This window comes from Mercenaria mercenaria, chromosome 1 (genome assembly GCF_021730395.1).
Source record: "Mercenaria mercenaria strain notata chromosome 1, MADL_Memer_1, whole genome shotgun sequence".
Lineage (NCBI taxonomy): Eukaryota > Metazoa > Mollusca > Bivalvia > Venerida > Veneridae > Mercenaria > Mercenaria mercenaria.
Window position 1 is genome coordinate 80,641,779 of NC_069361.1, and position 18,170 is coordinate 80,659,948.

Consider the following 18,170-nt stretch of genomic DNA (forward strand, 5'->3'; position numbering starts at 1 on the left):
GTTTGCTTGCAAGTTGATATCTCCAAAACTAATGGGAGCATTGGGTTAACGTTTCTCACATGTCTTCAGGGTTGTAAAGCCAGGTAAAAGCATCAAGTTTCATAACACTTACTTTAATTTTGGCAAAGTTATGTCCCTTTTTTGTAGTAAGAAAATGACGGTTAAAATTTTACCATCAAGTTGCTCTTGTCTAAGGGCGGTACTAGGTTGTAAACTTCTTATATCTATTCAGGGGTTTAAAGCGAGATCATAGAATCAAGTCAAATAATCCTTGAATCATTATTTCAGTTCTAGAATCGAAAATCATTCATATCGACAGTTGCCTTCGAATAGTGGAGCGAGCTGTCATTGTTCTTTTAAAACCTTTTACTTTCTTTTAAATGTAGAGTAACTTTGAAATGCTCTTTTTGGCATTCATGCCCCCATCTGTAAATACTGCTGAATAGGACAGTGGTTGAGAAATCTGCTTCTTTCAGTAATATCCTTGTCAAACATATTTCGAGGGTTCTCGATCTGATTCTTAAAGCTTGTAAGTTTTCTTTCTAGGTTCACATGGGACAACTTTTAGAAAAAACATCTAGTCTTTAGAACACAAAATGAGTGATAAGGACAAATAATCCACAAAAGAAGCCACACTTTGATGTTGAAGTTAGAAGTAAAATATTCTACCTCCCTACTTGCCGACAAACCTTCTTCCAGTCAGAACAATAATAAAAACGAAATAATTATACCAAACACCCTTTTAATTTGAAATGGTTCGGGGTAGTAGAGTCATGTGTAGACATAAGAGGATTAGTATAAGTTGTAGCTCTTGCTTCTGAAATAATTTAAAGTATAACTTAACATAAAATAGAAATTTCTAGTCTATTAAACAATATGGGCTGAACATTTTTTCCAAGTGTTACTTGATCCTAGAATCTGAAATGTCGATTGATAATAATCCAGTCTGATTTTTCACTCTGACAGAGGTCGTACCAGTTCATCTCTAACAGATTGTCTGTCCTCATAATGGCCATCAAACATATCTATATTAGGTTCTTCACAAAAATCACTTATTGTATTGTCATTGAAAATGCAAACATTATGTAAGATACACGCAACGGCAATGTAATCAACTAACAGCACTATATCACATACATAAAACATAAAGTCCACTAATTCAACATCATTTCTGATACGATCGAGGGATACTGTCTTGTCTGATCAGCAGTTTATTTTGGAAAATTAAGTTATTATGTGTCAAAAGTAGCAACCATTCTTTATTATTGTTACAGCTTAGAAGCTTTTGAACTGTTAGCATATAGGTAACGTTCTCCATCATTTTCAGTTACTCGATAAAGCGTTCGGACTACAATTGTTACTCGTGTCACTCAGGTGAACTCGGGTGATCTGGTCAGAGTTACACGGGCATGTATGCCGAATGCGCCCTATGAGATTTTTAGTTTTTATGATATAGGGTTAGTTTATATATTTAGCGAGATTAATAAATATGAGGAAAACTTTTAAGGTTTAAGTCAATGAAAAAAAAAATACTGAAAGATTTGCATATTTCAAATAGTAACTCTGTATACCTAAAATATGGGAAAATGTGTTTTCTTGTTCCTTGAATAAAAGGGAAATGTGAAAAATGACACAAAATTTGCTTGAATGTGACTGACCACCTTCCAGGAGTTACACTGACTTTTAATTTCCCTACCAGTCTTCCAAACATAGCATTATTCTCTCAGTTTTTTTACTTATATACAATTTCATTTTACCTGACTACAATGCTGGAAGCATAATATTGTCTAAATAAGCATAGCATATATCAAAGGAAATATCCCGCCCGACTCAACCTAATAGAATATGAAATAGTTGTCTGTCTTAAAGCTTTAATTTTGCACTCGCTTTATCACATACCTATGTCCTTAATGTCCCCACAATACAGCCTACACAGTTATCTAGCGTACACATTTATGATCGAAACGTAAACATTTATGTGTAGTTCACTGTAGAGGTACATATCATGTCATTTGACTTGAAAAGTTATATTCAGTTATACAACCCGCATCAGGAAACTGTCGATTTCCTGAAGGCTAGGGCTTCTCGTGATGCTAAGCCAAGCTTTGAGGATGGGGTTACAGCTGTAAGAGAGGCAGCAATAAAGACTTCTAAAGACTTTGGAGGGAATGTCGACTTCTCAGGGATAGAAAAGGAGATTTTAATTCCGCCTTCTACAACTACAGGTAAATCTGTATGATTATTAGCTCTAATGGATTTAAGCATAAGTACCTATAGATTATCTACGCAAGAGTTATGGATATTTTTAACTATGGAAATTGGGTTATATTCTACAGGACAAAAAAAAAATAAAATCCTGCTTTTCTCTTAACAACTAACAGACACGGTTTTTCTGTAGATAATTATTTCTTGTAAAGTCATACATCGACTTTATTATCAAGTACCTCAATCTGTAAAATGAATAACGTACCGGTATTTTATTCAGATACACTCCCTATCACTTCCTACAAACCGGATACAAGCGAGAGGTCTTCTGCACTACCAATTGTTGTTTACTTCCACGGAGGCGGAAATGTCACTAAAAGCAGAAAAACGAACGAGAACGTTTGCAGAATTCTAGCCAAGTGTGTCCACTTTTAAATCTTTAACTTTTCTTTTAAGGAAAATTTCTATCGCTAACTAATTGTTTTTTTGTATTTATATTTGTTTTCTCATTTTGTATTTTCACAGTTAAAAAGTATCGGCATATTTACCTCTCACACAGAATGGTAGCGATATCGACAATTTCTATCGCTTACTAATTGTTTGTTGTATTCATATTTGTTTTCTCTCTTGTATTTTCACAACTAAAAGTATCGACACATTTTACTTCTCACAGAGAAAGGTAGTGATATCACTTTGCAGGTCAAGTAAAATGGTCGGCGTGAAGTTGGCAGTACAGCGGTAGCAGCAGTAGGAGCAGTTAACTGCTGCTACTGCTGTACAGCCAACTTCACTCCGATAGTAAAATGCACAAACATTTACGAAAGAAATCAGATACGTGTTGTTTAATAATAATGTTCCAGGTAATCTGGGATTTTTTTTTTCTTGATTAGTTGTCGCTGTTATAGCAAAAAGTATTTAAAGGTATCTGTATTGTGACTTTTTCATTTCAGTGATGTCCCTTGTATTGTTGTAAATGTTGAATACAGACTAGCTCCCGAACACAAATTTCCTAAGAACAACGAAGATGCTAAACGCGCTGTTGAATGGGTTGCCAAAAACCAAGAAGTTGTAGGTAAGTTATTTGCCCTTATTCATTAACTTTGAAGAACTTGAAAATTCACATGTTTACTTAAAATAACTGTAAATAAATTTCTGTTGATAAAACAAATCAATGAATAGGAGAGTAGCTTGGAAAATCTGCAGTCCTGAGTCTGCGATGTTAGATCGTGAACCAAATGTGGTTTATACACGACTCCTTATGCATCTGCTACATGTACTGCATAGTTTTAGCAAAACTATTTATACTTAATGACATGAGATTTGTTACTTTGAAAACCGTTTGATTCTGTAAGATGTACGGTTGCAGTTCAATTCTCATGCGCATATGAAAATATTGCAAAATGATACCTGTATCACCCGTGAGACATATGTTAAAAAAACATGAAATCATTATCATATCTTGACATCGATTCAAAATGCGTGACTTATCCTGAATAATATTAAAATAAAAGCTATAATTTCATGTTTTGTCACAATCTTGAAACGTTTATGATGACATTGCAGGAGGGACATCAGACAGTAAACTCGGTGTAGTGGGAGACAGTGCTGGTGGTCGTCTGGCAGCGGTCGTCTGTCATGAAGCTTATACACTAATAGACTTTGCTGCAAGTACATTTTATTGATATTTGAATAAATGTAGATATTTATCAACTTTTGTTGAGTGTGTTTTGGGGAAAGGGAAATTCGGTTTGCTCGTTATAGTTAGACTAAGAAGAATGATTGCGAGAAAGATAACCCATATGTCAATATGTTTGTGACAATAAAAAAAATCGAAATTTTCTCTTGTTAAATCATGTGCCATTCAGTAAAGCTGAAGACATATATAATTTTCTTATTTTTATGAACAGATTCTTGTATATCCCAAAGTTGATTACACCAAAACTTACAAATCAACAGAAGAATTTAGATTTGGACCTTTGCTCCCAAAGAAGCGTTCTGACTGGTAAGGTGTCTTATCTTTAGAATGTCATCTCTATCAGTATGAAGTACTTCAGATTCTAAACCAAGTAAGAATGATCTCATTTCGTTATCCCACATTTAACTATCCAGGTGCCTGCGGGTGCTTGAAATAATTCCAGTTGAATTGTCGGGCTTAAAACTCAGTCAGAAGTAAGCAAAGCTACTAAAATATGAACGTACGGTTTACACATATCCACATAAACTCAAATACAACGGTAAAACAGTGTTATTTTTGCTTTTAAATTAACTCTATGTGTTCATCTGAAGTAACCTAAAACGTTATCTTATTCTTGTACCTTAAGTTTATTTAAGATTTTTCAAAATGTCGACAGTAATGTCATTTGCATTCTCATTGAATTGTTAATTTAATATTTCAATAGGTATGCACATCAGTACATTAAAGAAGACGACAGATGTTTGCCGAGGGCTTCAGTGATACTTAACAAAGACTTCTCATACCTTCCGCCAACACTGATTATAGTTGCCGAACATGATCAGTTACGTGACGGTTGCTATGGTATACATCTGAAAATTTCTCTCCTTCTCTCCTTTTAATTAGTATACAGAACGTGGACATGATCGTTTTCCGTGACATCAAAGATGCTGGATACGAGATTTTTTACTACCTTACAATTTCGTGTCATTTATGTTTTCATCTTACTCGCTTTTAAGTTTAAAAACGTACTCAGGAAATTAAATTGCGACTATGATTGTCTGTATCTACTCTACTAAATCATTATATGCTAAAGACTGATTCTATTTATAATGATTTCTTCCAACGTGTTGTGCAAACATTACCTTTGATGTGCGTTTATTAATAACTACTGTTGGTGCTCATGTTTAGGCTCTTTTGAACAATTGATTTGTTGGGTCTATCTATCTATTTATACTGCAACACTCCTCTCTGCGAGTATTATGTGCAGCTGCGCGCCTGTACAAGAAGTTAAAAGTAGATTGGATAGGAGGATAAAAGTAATACACGGTGTGTATTGCAAGTATGAATACAGTTGATAGTGTTAAAAACAAGAAGGATTTACAGATAAAAGCAGTTTAAAAACAGGTCTATCATGTTAAGCATTGTGTACAAGTTTGGTCACACCCTGTTTAAACTGATTCAGGGTGGGGGCTTGCACAAGTTGTACTGGAAGGGAATTCCAAAGCACTATGGTGGCTGGAAAGAAAGAGTACTTATAGTAATTACAGGGAGTGAGGATCTGAGTACAGGAGTGGGGATGCATATGTCTTGTTAGACGGGATGGGGGCTGACATAGGTGGGGTAGGGGGTGGGGAGGGGGGGAGGGGTGGCACAGCAACCAAACCATTCACTATCTTGTAGAACATAAGGAGGCGTGAATCAGATCTCCTATCTTCAAGGGTACGCCATCTCAGCTGACATAGCATGTTTGTGACACTGCTGTAAAGGGGAGTAGTCATGATTAACCGATCGCGCTGCCCTCCGCTGAATCATTTCGATCTGGTGGATGTTTTGTTGGGTGTAAGGGTTCCAAACACAGCTAGCATATTCTAGCTGTGGCCTGACTAGGGCTTTATAAGCTACTTCTCGAACTTTTGGGTTCTTGCATGGGATATTTCGCTTGATGAAGTTTAGTGTTCGGGTAGCTTTGGACGTGACTAAATTGATGTGTTTATTCCAATTAAGATCTGAGGATATAGTGACCCCAAGGTACTTTTCATCAGGAACTGTTTCCAAGACTTGGCCATGGAGTGTGTATTTTGATTTAAAATGGTTTTTTGACCTTGTTATGTTCATAACAGTGCATTTTGAGGGGTGGAACTCCATGTCCCACTTACTTTCCCATAGCTGTAACCTATTTAAGTCTTGCTGGAGGATGTCTTCTTGGGCAAAACTATTTACAGTTAAATAGACAGCAGTGTCATCGGCGAATAAACGAACCTGTGAAATCAGATTTTCAGGCAGGTCATTAATGTAGAGTAAAAATGGAAGGGGGCCTAGGACGGAGCCCTGTGGGACTCCGGACATTACTGGAACTTCTTCTGATGTTTCACCATTCACAAGGACAGACTGGCGCCAGCCAATCAAGAAAGACTTGACCCATTGCAACGTGGTGCCCTGAACGCCATGTTGATGAAGTTTGTACAGACGTTTCAGATGGTCAACCTTATCAAATGCTTTAGAGAAGTCCAGAAGGATCAAGTCCGTCTGGTGGCCCTGAATTAAGTTTCGGGATAGATCTTCTACAAGTTCGAGTAACTGCGTTTCGCATGACCTTTTCTCTCTGAACCCATGCTGTAGGTCATAGAGGACATTGTTAACCTGGAAGTGCTTGGTAATATTAGAGGCTATGATGTGTTCCAGTAACTTACAGAGAATACAAGTTAGGGAAATAGGCCGGTAATTTGCAGGATTGCTTTTGTCACCCTTAAATAAAGGAATGACATTGGCCTTGGTCCAGTCAGCTGGGATAGTGCCCGTGTCAAGGGACCTTTGAAAGAGTTTAGTGACTAGTGGTGAGATTTGTTCACTAAGATTTTTAAGAAGGATCGGCTTTAGACCATCGGGACCACATGCTTGATCTATTTTAGGGACGAAAGGAGTTTCTGAACACCATTTATGCCTATAGTGACCTTTGGCATTTGGGGATATTTTGGTTGGTAATCAGTTGTTATGGAGAGTAGAGACTGCACTTTAATTTTACAGAGTTGGCCCAATTTGAGAGGTGACATTGGGGTGAACACGGACTGGAATTGACGATTGAGGATATTGGCCTTCTTTTTATCATCCGTATGAATTTGACCGTTTTCTAGGAGTGGGGAAATGCCTTGGGAGTCTTGCTTGGCATTTTTGGCAAGGGAGAAAGTTTCTTACGAGAGAAATTGTGACCTGTTTGTGGGTTATCCGGATCATCTTGACATTCCAGGACATAATCTATGTAACTATCATGGGCTTGTTTGATATTTTTCCTGACAAGATTTTTAAAATTTATGTAATGTTGTTTGACCTTTGGGTTGGTGTTATTTTTGACCTTTTGGAACATCTTATTTCGTTTCCTAATCTGACGTTTAATGCTTTGGGTAATCCATGGTAGTTGGGGTCTTGAGCCTATTCTCTTGGTTGGAATGAATAGGTTCTTACCTTCGGATAGAACCTCTTTGAATTCTGACCATAGGTCTTCAACAGACCATGTGTATGAGCTTTTGAAATTTTGACCAATCTGCTTTATTATATAAGTGAACTAGGCGGGGTTTCATTTTATTGAACCGTGGCTTAACATCTTAGTGTACTTGTACTATATCATGATCGGACAATCCCGCCATAGTGTTTACATGTTTGACCAGAGTTGGGTTTGAGGTGAGGAAGAGGTCTAAAGTGTTGTTTAACCGTGTAGGGAAACTAACCATTTGTTGGAGGGAGGAATCATTTATGACAGAGAGGAATTCTTCATAAATTCTACTGTGAGAGCAGCCAGGTTTCAGAGTTGGTGTGCCCTCGGGGGTCCCAGGACAGTTTGGGGAAATTGAAGTCTCCGGCAATCCAAATTTTGCCTTTGAGTTTAGTGACCTTGTCTAAAGATTTTCTAAATTCTATTAAACTGTCCTCATCCTGTTCATGTGGTCTGTAATAAGATGCAATATAAAGGGGCTTAGAACCTACCAATTCCAGCTTTAACCATATGAGTTCACAATCTGCTTGTAACTCCTTCATTTCAGAGACCACTATATTGTTTTTGACCAAGATGAATACGCCCCCACCCGCTTGGCCTGTTTTCCTGTCTAGTCTGTATGGGGTGTAATCTAAGGAAGGGGGAAATATTTCATTATCTTTATTGTTTGAAGTTAACCAGGGTTCTGTACCAAAACTGATGTCCGGATTTTCGGTTTGAAGTAGGGAGTGCAGCTCAAATTTTTTGTTTACTATGGACTGGAAATTGACGATGAGGGTCTTGAGGCCAGAAAAATAGTTCTTTTTAATTGGACGAGGACATTGGGTAGGATGGTGCTCAGTATCTGGGGTGGTGTCGGATAGTAAAGAGTAGCTGTTGTTAGACTCGTATGAGGATAACGATAAATTTGGGTCTAGACTGGTCTGTGCACGTATTTTTGTAAACATATTGAAACACGGGAGGGATTAATGAATAGACGCTTATTTGCAATACTAACTTATACGGTCCTGCTACACTTTGATCCGAACACACAATGAGTCCTATATCAATTCCAGTCACAAGATGTTACTAGTTTGCAAAACTTCGTCCCGATGCAGTTTGAAGTGGTATAGTCAACAGTTTACTTTGCATACGTTTTACTTGTGATTTTCAGAGATTAACAAATGTTTAACATTTTAGAATACTACGAAAAACTAAAGGCGTCTGGTGTAACAGCGCAGATTGAGTTGATTAAAGGTGTACCACATTCGTTCTGGAGTTTGCCAGGTAAATAGTAGGCATCAGATTCAGTTGTTTTTTTTTTTAAAGTCATAATTTTTAAGAATGACATGCAAGGTCCAGATTTTACAGAAAATAGACTTGTTTAGTTTACCTAAACTAAAAAGGCATAAAATTATGTACATGATAACCAGTTAAAGTCGAATTATCATGTTAATCCATCTGAAGATGAAAGCACTTCCAAAATTGTCAGTTTTAATGTATTTCAAGGAAACTTGTCAGACAGCTAATGTATCTATAACCGACTTCATCAGAAGACATTCGAATCAAGGGATGCATTCCTAAATATTTTTTTCTAACTTTCAACAATTTATACTAAGCGTCCGCGATACCTGTTTTGTCTGTTTAAATAAAGGATCATCTACGCTGTACTTTCTTGATTGTTTCTCATACAATGTTGTTTATATTTATAAGATGTTTGGTCGAGCTGTAACGTCAATAACCGGTGCATCTACTTGGTATAAATGAACTCGCAGTTAGCTTATTAAAAGTTTATTTGCTGTGACATACTATTACAGCCAGTCTGATTGGGTTTATTTTTTCCGTATCGCTGTTTACGTGCTTTAAAGTAATACCGTGTGCATTCATTAACAATGCTTTTAACTGTAAAAGGTTTTATCAAGGAAACAACCAGATGGTTCATTTCTCGGGTGAGCAAATGAAACCACAACTGGACTTCATTTACATAAGACCGTGCGTGTAATATTTGAACAGCATTTGTTTCACATGTTATATATACGGTCAATATATACACAAGGACTTTTGTAGGGATTTTACTGTTGCATTTTTAGATAACCTATGCCAGAATTCCTCAAATAGTGCCTCCTCACATGAAATCATACTTTGTAGTAAAGGCATTCAAATCAAAATGTGATGTCACCATTTTCAAGTAACGAAGTTGGGCTGTTGCTTTTCATAATGATGCCAGTTGGAAAATTGTCTTAACAAAGACGATCGTTGTTTGCTAGAGCGTATTTATTTGGTCAAAGAATAACAGGTAAGTATTTAATATATTTCACACACACGTAGCATCGTGCGCTACATCTTTACATGTACAGTTTTGCCCGTCAACTATTTTCCAATGGTTCCATCGTATAGGACGCCCATTAGGACCTCTGCAGTTCGGACCTGAAATCCATTTCATGTATATAGAATACAGTTTATACAGTTTATACAGTTTATAAAATGCTTAGATAGAAATTAGAAAGAAGGTTCGGCATGTGGCCATGTTTATTTTATCTAGCGAAGAATGCATTTTCAGTTGCGTTTTCGCAATCTCTTTCACCGAGTTTTCTTTCCTAACACTCTGTGTATGAGAGAATAACTACCAGTCTAGAGGCCGCAAGTTCTATTTTAAGGCGTGGAAACAACTGAAAGAAAACAATGCATGCGAAATCAATTGTCTTCCGCCTTCAATCTATGTGGAGAGAACATCTTAACCACAATGCCCAATTTCAGAAACACTTGTAAGGTAAATTTCGGTGGTATATATAACTTAAATATGCCTATTGATAAAATAAAGTTCCATTAATGTAACAAAATAAAAAAAAGATCTTACCATTTGGACAGTAGTCGCAGCAGTCAGTGGGTTTGTACTTTGCCGGATCAATGCAACCCGGTGGTGGACATGGAGGAGGGTAACATAATGTCTGATTACCCACAGTGCATGGGAACGGACAGTAGTGCGCTGTTATATTCTTTGTACTTACTGTCGGTAATTCGCTTTCTTCAACAGCGGTTGACAATAAAAACAAAGAAAGTTCCATGTAAAAGAAGCACACTAATACACTAGTGATGTGTTTTGCCATAGTTTTTACTTTATGTTCCAAAGGCTGGGTTTTAGGACGTGTTTGTAGGTTACCAAGATAAGAATATATATGTTTAAGCTGATAACCTTTATGATAATTTGCAATGAATGTTGACCTACTAGTATTCCACATTGGTCAGCTCCACAGATATCAAAGCCAGCCTCTAAATGCATTTTTGCCATTTTAAGACCATGCTCAAAATCAGCTAATCAAGTGCTGGTATTTTAGAGCTCTATAACAAAATAATCCAAGAGTACTGACAACGATATCGCCATTGCAGACCCAATGTTCAGCTAACGATTTAAGCAGGGACGTGGAGAATATGTTTTCTTCGCATCTGCACGCGATGTACGAGCGAACGAGAAAGCTAACACGTGCGCATGCGCTGAAACGTATCAAGTTGCTCTACATATTAACATATCCTTTGTAGGAACAACTTTCACTTTTAATAGCATGCACTTGGTAACTATCTACAGACTTTTATCATGAGTTTTACATACACGTAAATGTAGTTAATAACAAATTAGGTGATGAAAAGATGACAAATGTTTACAATAGACAGTTTGTGCAAATAAACTCAGTCCAAACAGCACATCTCAAACGCACACCAGATATGTCGGAGCATATTTGCACGTGCAGTTTTTGCCTTGCACAATTTTCCAGTGGTGAAGCGGTATCATGCTTCCATCTGAAGCCGGACAGTTTTCACCTGCGGAAAAAGTAAATGTTATTACAACTCTCCTGTGCTAATAATTTCCTTTTACATTTAGTCAGCATGAGTTGAATGTTATTTACAGAAACAATTAAAACTGGATCAAAAAATGTTTTACTATGGAAACACAGCTTTCCCATGCCTACTGGTTACCCAGAAATAACGTAGCACTTTTTTTCGTGAATTTCTTCGTTATTGCGCAACATCCATGTGGAAGCCTAACAGTATTCTACAGGTATCCAGGGGTAGAAGTAAATAAAGATTACTGAATCATTTCGATTTCAATTGGAAAATAAATTTACATTGGAAAATCCTTGCCCATTAGAATATCTTTAAAAAATGAGATTAATGTAAAATTGTGGCGTTGTTTTCTTTAAAGATTACAAAATAATTTTCAGGTTTCAAATTGATCCACAGACAAAAAGCCCGTCTTCGCATTTATCAGAACCCGAAATTATTCTGCTAACTTTCAAAAATGTAACAACCCTGCTGTAGTTTATTTTCATTTGCAAAAGCACGACAAATGAATAAGTGATACCACTGAAACAAAAACTCTACACATGTGAGGAAATGTATCTTATTTGCATTTATATAGTACAAAAAATACATGCTCTTACATTACTTTACAATGTCTTGAATGCAAAGTATAAAAATGTAAAATATATGCAATCGAACGTTTCAGCGTGACATCTAAATGTGCTTCGAGACATTACCCGTAAGAAAGACCTTGTCCTCTCGGTTATTAACTTTTCGGATAATAGACGTTATATTCCATTTGGAACACATCAAAGCACATTAAAGATGTCCATTTGGAACACATCAAAGCGCATTAAAGATGTCCATTTGGAACACATCAAAGCGCATTAAAGATGTCCATTTGGAACACATCAAAGCGCATTAAAGATGTCGATGTGCTTGTAATGATATATGTACCGGCTTCCCCGCCCTACCCTCGTCCTGTCCCTCCCTTGTATTTATGCAAGAAATAAATGAAATAGGTACTTGTCATTTGGACACCGGTCCATCTGCCATAGGAAGTGTTTGTAAAATTTAAAAATGAAAGTTGTATTCCAGAAGTACACCTGTTTGAGAAGTCGTTTACCTGGTGGTAATGGGATGTTATCCTCTTTACTCCTTTGGACAAAATGGTCGGCAAAAATATAGAGTGGCACAATCCCCGAATTACGATGGAAAAGACAATTATGTAAAAGTTCAGGGTTGCGTAAAGGAGTATATACTCACCATTAGGGCACCAGTCACAGCAATCCATTGGTTGGTATTTAGCTGGATCCCCGCAAGGCGGTGGAGGACATGGTGGTGGGTAGCAGAAAGTGTGGTCTGCAATGGTGCACATGTAGGGACAGAACTGTGCTGTTACATTTTCCGTACTCACATGCGTTTGTTTAATGACAGAGCCGGAAATCCTCGAAGACAGAAGTGAAAGAAAAATAAACTGTAAGCAATATATATAGAGAGAAGCCATCTTATTTACAACTATGCGACTGTATCGAAAGTTTATACAAAACTTTTCAGTGTATACTGCTTATCAACCTGTGACTCCGATAAGAAATTATCTAATTACGAACTAATGCCATATATATACGAGGTCTAAAGCAAAAAAGAACCATCAGGAAGGGCTTGCTAAAAGAACTCGGATGATATGTTTTTTCACCTTTGCATCAAACGTTGATAAAAAATTATCTAGAACACGCAATCAATTTCAGTCAGAACTCCATCCCTTTTTGTAAATTGTGAAAATGTTATTATTCTTATCAAACACCTAGATTGGGCCATTCAAAGTCCTGAAACTAGTATAGTTTTGCTATAACTGATGGTTCTACCGAGATGGATGCCCGTGTTGTTCATGACATTTGAATGTTGATTTGTGACCTGGACTTTACATATATACGTCGCCATAAAGTGAATGGGATATGGTAATGGTCTATGTCTGCCCGTCTGTCCGACCCCACATTTGCATACTTAGGTGGCTATAGGAACAATAGGAAACTGTACTTTTTCTTTGATGCCATTCATTCCATAAGGCTTTTATGTGGCTATTTTTCTCTTTTACGTGGCTAAAAGAACAATAGAGAGAACAAATGAGTAGCCAAATAAATACCCATATGTAGGAACATCCGTCTGTCTGTCCGTGCGTCGGAGCGTAGCAGGACTATTGTTAAAACTTCGCATGGTGATAAAGAACAATAAGAGAAAATGCAGGTATAAGCACTATGATTAAATCTTGCTCATCTCCCTTTATTTGTTTTCGCTTGACACTTTTGTCCGGAGCATTTTTAGATAGAGGGTATTGAGAGAAAGTGCAGTGTGTAAGAATGATAGTTTTCTATGCTGCATACATTTTGAATTATATCCCTTTACTTGATTTACTCGTAACACTTTTGTCCGGAGCGTAACTCAAACCTTTTAAAGCTTCATGCAATGGCAGAAAATATTGAAAGAAAATTCAGTGTACACGAACTCTAACTCTATCTTGCTTACTTTTTTTAATCATCTCCCATTACATTTGCATTTGATTTACTGTAACACTTTGTCCGTATAATTCAAAAACGTTTTAAAAGGATTTTTGTTAATACTTCACACATTGACAAAGAACAGAGAGACAGTGCAAAGTACAAGAACACTCTCTCTTATCTAGAATCAATTATTTCCCTTTATTAAATTTACTTGACCAACTTATAACTGAAAATTTATTCAAACTGCTGTCGCAGGGTCATTTGTCTGTATATATCCTATATGAATTACTATCAAGCTTTTTCTCATTTTTCCTATATTTCGTTCCTATAATTCCATTTCATATCCATTATACATCCACATAAATATCATTTTCTGACATCATTAACTAACATGTTGTTTAACCACGGTGACGGGTCTCAATTTGAATGTATTGATATCACCGCCAATTTCCGCCACGCATGCGCACAGCCAGAATAGATTTTGAAGTGAAGACTTGAATCTTTGTCTCTCTTGGTAAAATATTACATTTGCTGTCTGCGTGTGTGGCGGAAATTGGCGGTGATATCAATACATTCAAATTGAGGCCCGTCACCGTGGTTAAACAACATGTTAGTTAATGATATCAGAAAATGATATTTATGTGGATGTATAATGGATATGAAATGGAATTATAGGAACGAAATATAGGAAAAATGAGAAAAAGCTTGATAGTAATTCATATAGGATATATACAGACAAATGACCCTGCGACATCCTCCCCCTCTCCGGAATCGAACCCTGATTCCCCGTTACCCGTTATCACCATGGTAGGCATAGCACGTACCATCGACAGTTGATAGGGCAGACATTTGAAAGATACGTCGTCGCCGCTAGGGCATACGATCGGCACAATGTTGAATTACTATCAAGCTTTTTCTCATTTTTCCTATATTTCGTTCCTATAATTCCATTTCATATCCATATCATATACAAAGTATTAGGACATTAAGGTGAAGTGCAGTGTACAAAAAGTAATTTGAATTATCTCCTTTATCTAATTTTACAACACTTTTTGCTCTTTTGCTCGAAGCAAATTTATGCAGATAATTCCGTTATAACAGGACATTATGAGTAACTGTAATGTGTATAAACCATAATACAGTAGTTATTGGTAACATTTTTTCCTGTAACTAACATACTAGTATTATTTTATATTATATACGATTCACTACGTCTTTTTGCCACCTTTCACACGAAACATTTTCTTAGGTGGCCATGTCCAAAATGGCTCTTGTTTTAATATTGATCTACGATTACACTGAATGCTGATCTACTGGTTGAACAATTTAGCTTTTATTTTTGTTACAGATATTTGGTAACTCAAATTATTGCATGAAGTAGATATGTTATAATTCGCATCCCGTTTTTCTTGATGAACGGACCTATTCAAAGTCTGAGACATTCATTTATCTGTTTACTAAATGTCCTAGTGTTGATGTTTCGGCCTTCTTGTACAATTTATTTTTAATTCAAATCACATCCCGCTACAGCACGAACAAATCTTTTTTAGAAGTTTGTTAGTAATAGCGTTACTCAACCTACATACTATTCTAACATCGTGACGTTTACTTTGTTACGTCAACAGTAAAACAACGTCATTGACGTTAACGTTTTCATAGCGTCGCTAGCAACGATTCAGTCTAACAGAATACAAACACACACAGACAATGTTTCGGAATTTTTACGCAGAGCAAAATATGACAGATCCAAGAGATAGTTGGTATAAACCAAACCTGTTGTTCACTATCCATTACAGTAAGTGATAAGATTTTTTCTTGCATTGAAAGGTTATGGTAACTAAAATTGCTGTCCAAAAATCGCCATAACAACGGACAGTTTAAGTAAAATATATATAATGAAATTTATTCGTTGTTAACGATAATATGGAGTATGATATGGATCTATAAATATGTTAATAATATAAAAAAAAATAGGTGTAAGATATATATACCAAAACATGTAGTGAGTGCATCGTGACAAAGTATATATGTACTTCATAATGTGGATATGTCTTCCATTCAACTAAAAACCGCTTCTGGGTTTACCCAGGAAAGAGGACATTTCGTGTATCGGTGCTTTACACCAAGCACATTGAAAATCCCTAAAAGAGCTACGGTATCGCACGCGGGTCCGCTTATACCTGAATATAACTCTCTTTATCTGCACCTGTTAGTCAAAAATGTTAATAACAAATAGAAGTACAAAATATACTATGTTTAAGGTTTAAACAGAGAAGGCACACTGAAATAGAAACCAAAAAAATAATTATTTGTTTATTTTAACACAACTATACCTCCATCCTTCCTGCTTAGTATTCACTAGTCCTGTACCCATGCAACCAAATGAAAATGTTGTTGATAATGTGTTACAATATCGTTATTCTTAATACAAAAAGATAACAGTTCACTATTTTGCAAACATAAATTGAAACAATTCATTTTTTTTTTTTTTTTTTTTGGGGAAAATTATAAAAGTAATATTCTTTTTAATTATGGAAATGAAAGGATCGAGAATAATTATAATCTTAGTAGTTATATAAATATCACATGTGATAGTGGATATTGTGAAGAAATATTATGTCTACCGAGGCGACACTCAAGGTTGACATTATTTTTCAAGGGTTTACAGGTCCTGCTATAACTCTAAAGCGTATGCGAGATTTATTTCATTACACACAAAAAATGACAAAAAGAACAAATTGATCAATGGGAAGAAAAACAAATTTTTTTGTGTGAAATCTTACAGTACATCTATTGTATACTGGTAAAGAGAATGACAGCATGTCGCATGCCGCTATATGAAAAAAAAAATACTTGACTCGTTTTTTAGACTGATGTTCTATTTAGAGATTTTTAGAGAAAATCTGCTTAAGACTGGCGATGTCTCATCATTGCGTCTAGCATGTTACATACTGCAGTATAGAAATGTTTGCTAGGACGTGAGATATCATAAGAGAAAAATCTTTGAAATACGCATGATCTTTTTCCACAAAAAATTGTAAATTCTAAAACCTTGGTCAGACGTAGGTCTCTATATAATATATGATTTATTTTATTCATCTTTTCAATTTCAGGGCCACCAAAGCCACCGACACCACCAAAGATGATGGTAGTTACCAGAAAGTTCAACCCAAGCGTGTGTACTTTCGGTGTACATGGTTGTGAACCACACTATAGAATGGAAAGGGAAGTTGTTTGGTCGAATAAAGAAGCCAAAAACAAAGAAGGTAGAAAATTAAGAGAAGTCTTTCAAGACGAAAGGACTGTCACGACAAAATTAGAATGTGATGACAATAGTCAAGACGACGGAAACAGCGATGATGATAATAATCGTGATAATGAATATGGTGACGGGTGGGAAAATGACGCATCTTTTGACGAGAATGTAGATGATATTAAAAGTATGGTTATTAGAATGATTGATGAAGTTACAAAGCAGTCCAATCGAGTTGAAGCATCTACTGACACACGAAGAGATCATTTGCTTCCTAAAGGTGGTGATACTGGACAAGAAGAGTCACAATTGGAGAAACCGGGAAATAGTCTGAATTCAGAAATGATAAAGGTGGGACAAGTAAAGAAACAAAGTGACCAAAGTGACATTGGTAACATCAGAGAGCTCGAGAAAGTCCAAAAGGTAATGAGTCACAAAGAAGCAGAGTATGACGAGGAGATGAAACGGGATATAATCAGTCTGTATGATACGGCGAGATATGAATTTAAAACCAGTTCATCAGAGAAAAGTAATTATGACGACAAGTCAGATGTCGGTGGTAGATCAAATGGAGAAGAAATGATTGAAAAGAACACCGAAAATAAGAAAATGGAACAGAACAGCAATTATGCCATTATTGAAGAGATCGGTGTTGACAATTTGCCCAGATTCGACGATCTTGCAAAGCCAGGCCAACCCGACATTGATATGCCAGATTTACAACAGTCCCCTGTTAACCTTGATGGGGGCAATGAAGAGTATGGTTCAGCTTTTGGCATCATGAGGGTGTACTGTGAAAGTGAGCTGCATACTGCATGGTTAGTTCATAAAATTTACTTTTGTTGCGTTTGAAGTCAGTGCATGTATATAAAACGTTGTTTTGAACGAATTTGTCTCAGCTTGTGAAAACTTATTATCAGGTTATATCCTGACAAGAGCAGTATTTTACGGATCTTACCGTTAGCATTGCTATTACATAGTTGTATTACTGCAACTCTGGATGTAACATATCAATATTGGATGAAATATTTGGATAAACCTAGTTTTTCGCCTTCTTACATTTTTTTCACTTACTTTTTGTCTATTTCAGGAACGGAAAGACTGAGTTCCACGGTCACTGAATGAAGAGTGCCATTTTAATTTGTTGATTATTAATAATTGCATCATAATTTTTTAATATACATTAATACATTTAAATGGCGTTATATTTTCTCACGACCACATTCAAAGATTCTGTATATTGAAAAGGATAGAGGTAGGCCTGTTGTCACATATATA

General features: G+C 36.2%; 2 protein-coding genes and 1 long non-coding RNA gene across 4 annotated transcripts; 2 read left to right on the top strand and 1 right to left on the bottom strand.

The window, feature by feature from the left end:
* Window positions 1-356: 356 nt before the first annotated feature.
* On the top strand, window positions 357-9,566 carry LOC123532582 (carboxylic ester hydrolase LipN-like). Its single transcript, XM_045314047.2, has 8 exons — window positions 357-2,225; window positions 2,486-2,624; window positions 3,156-3,277; window positions 3,769-3,869; window positions 4,113-4,207; window positions 4,605-4,741; window positions 8,547-8,633; window positions 9,437-9,566. Exons 1-8 carry the CDS (start codon window positions 2,006-2,008, stop codon window positions 9,517-9,519), a joined length of 984 nt encoding a protein of 327 aa, XP_045169982.2. The 5' UTR covers window positions 357-2,005; the 3' UTR covers window positions 9,520-9,566.
* On the top strand, window positions 9,504-18,089 carry LOC123532567 (uncharacterized). Of its 2 annotated transcripts, none has more exons than XM_045314037.2 (3): window positions 9,504-9,642; window positions 16,753-17,710; window positions 17,983-18,089. In XM_045314037.2, exons 2-3 carry the CDS (start codon window positions 16,782-16,784, stop codon window positions 18,011-18,013), a joined length of 960 nt encoding a protein of 319 aa, XP_045169972.2. In that variant the 5' UTR covers window positions 9,504-9,642; window positions 16,753-16,781; the 3' UTR covers window positions 18,014-18,089. The 2 variants fall into 2 exon arrangements, with proteins under 2 accessions (XP_045169972.2, XP_045169962.2); XM_045314027.2 differs by lacking the exon at window positions 9,504-9,642 and adding an exon at window positions 14,431-15,434.
* Window positions 9,602-13,145, bottom strand: LOC123532593 (uncharacterized). The gene is made up of 3 exons (XR_006682681.2): window positions 12,408-13,145; window positions 10,204-11,162; window positions 9,602-9,773 (listed from the first exon to the last, which is right to left on the bottom strand). It is a non-coding gene; the product is annotated as an uncharacterized LOC123532593 (long non-coding RNA).
* Window positions 18,090-18,170: the final 81 nt, after the last annotated feature.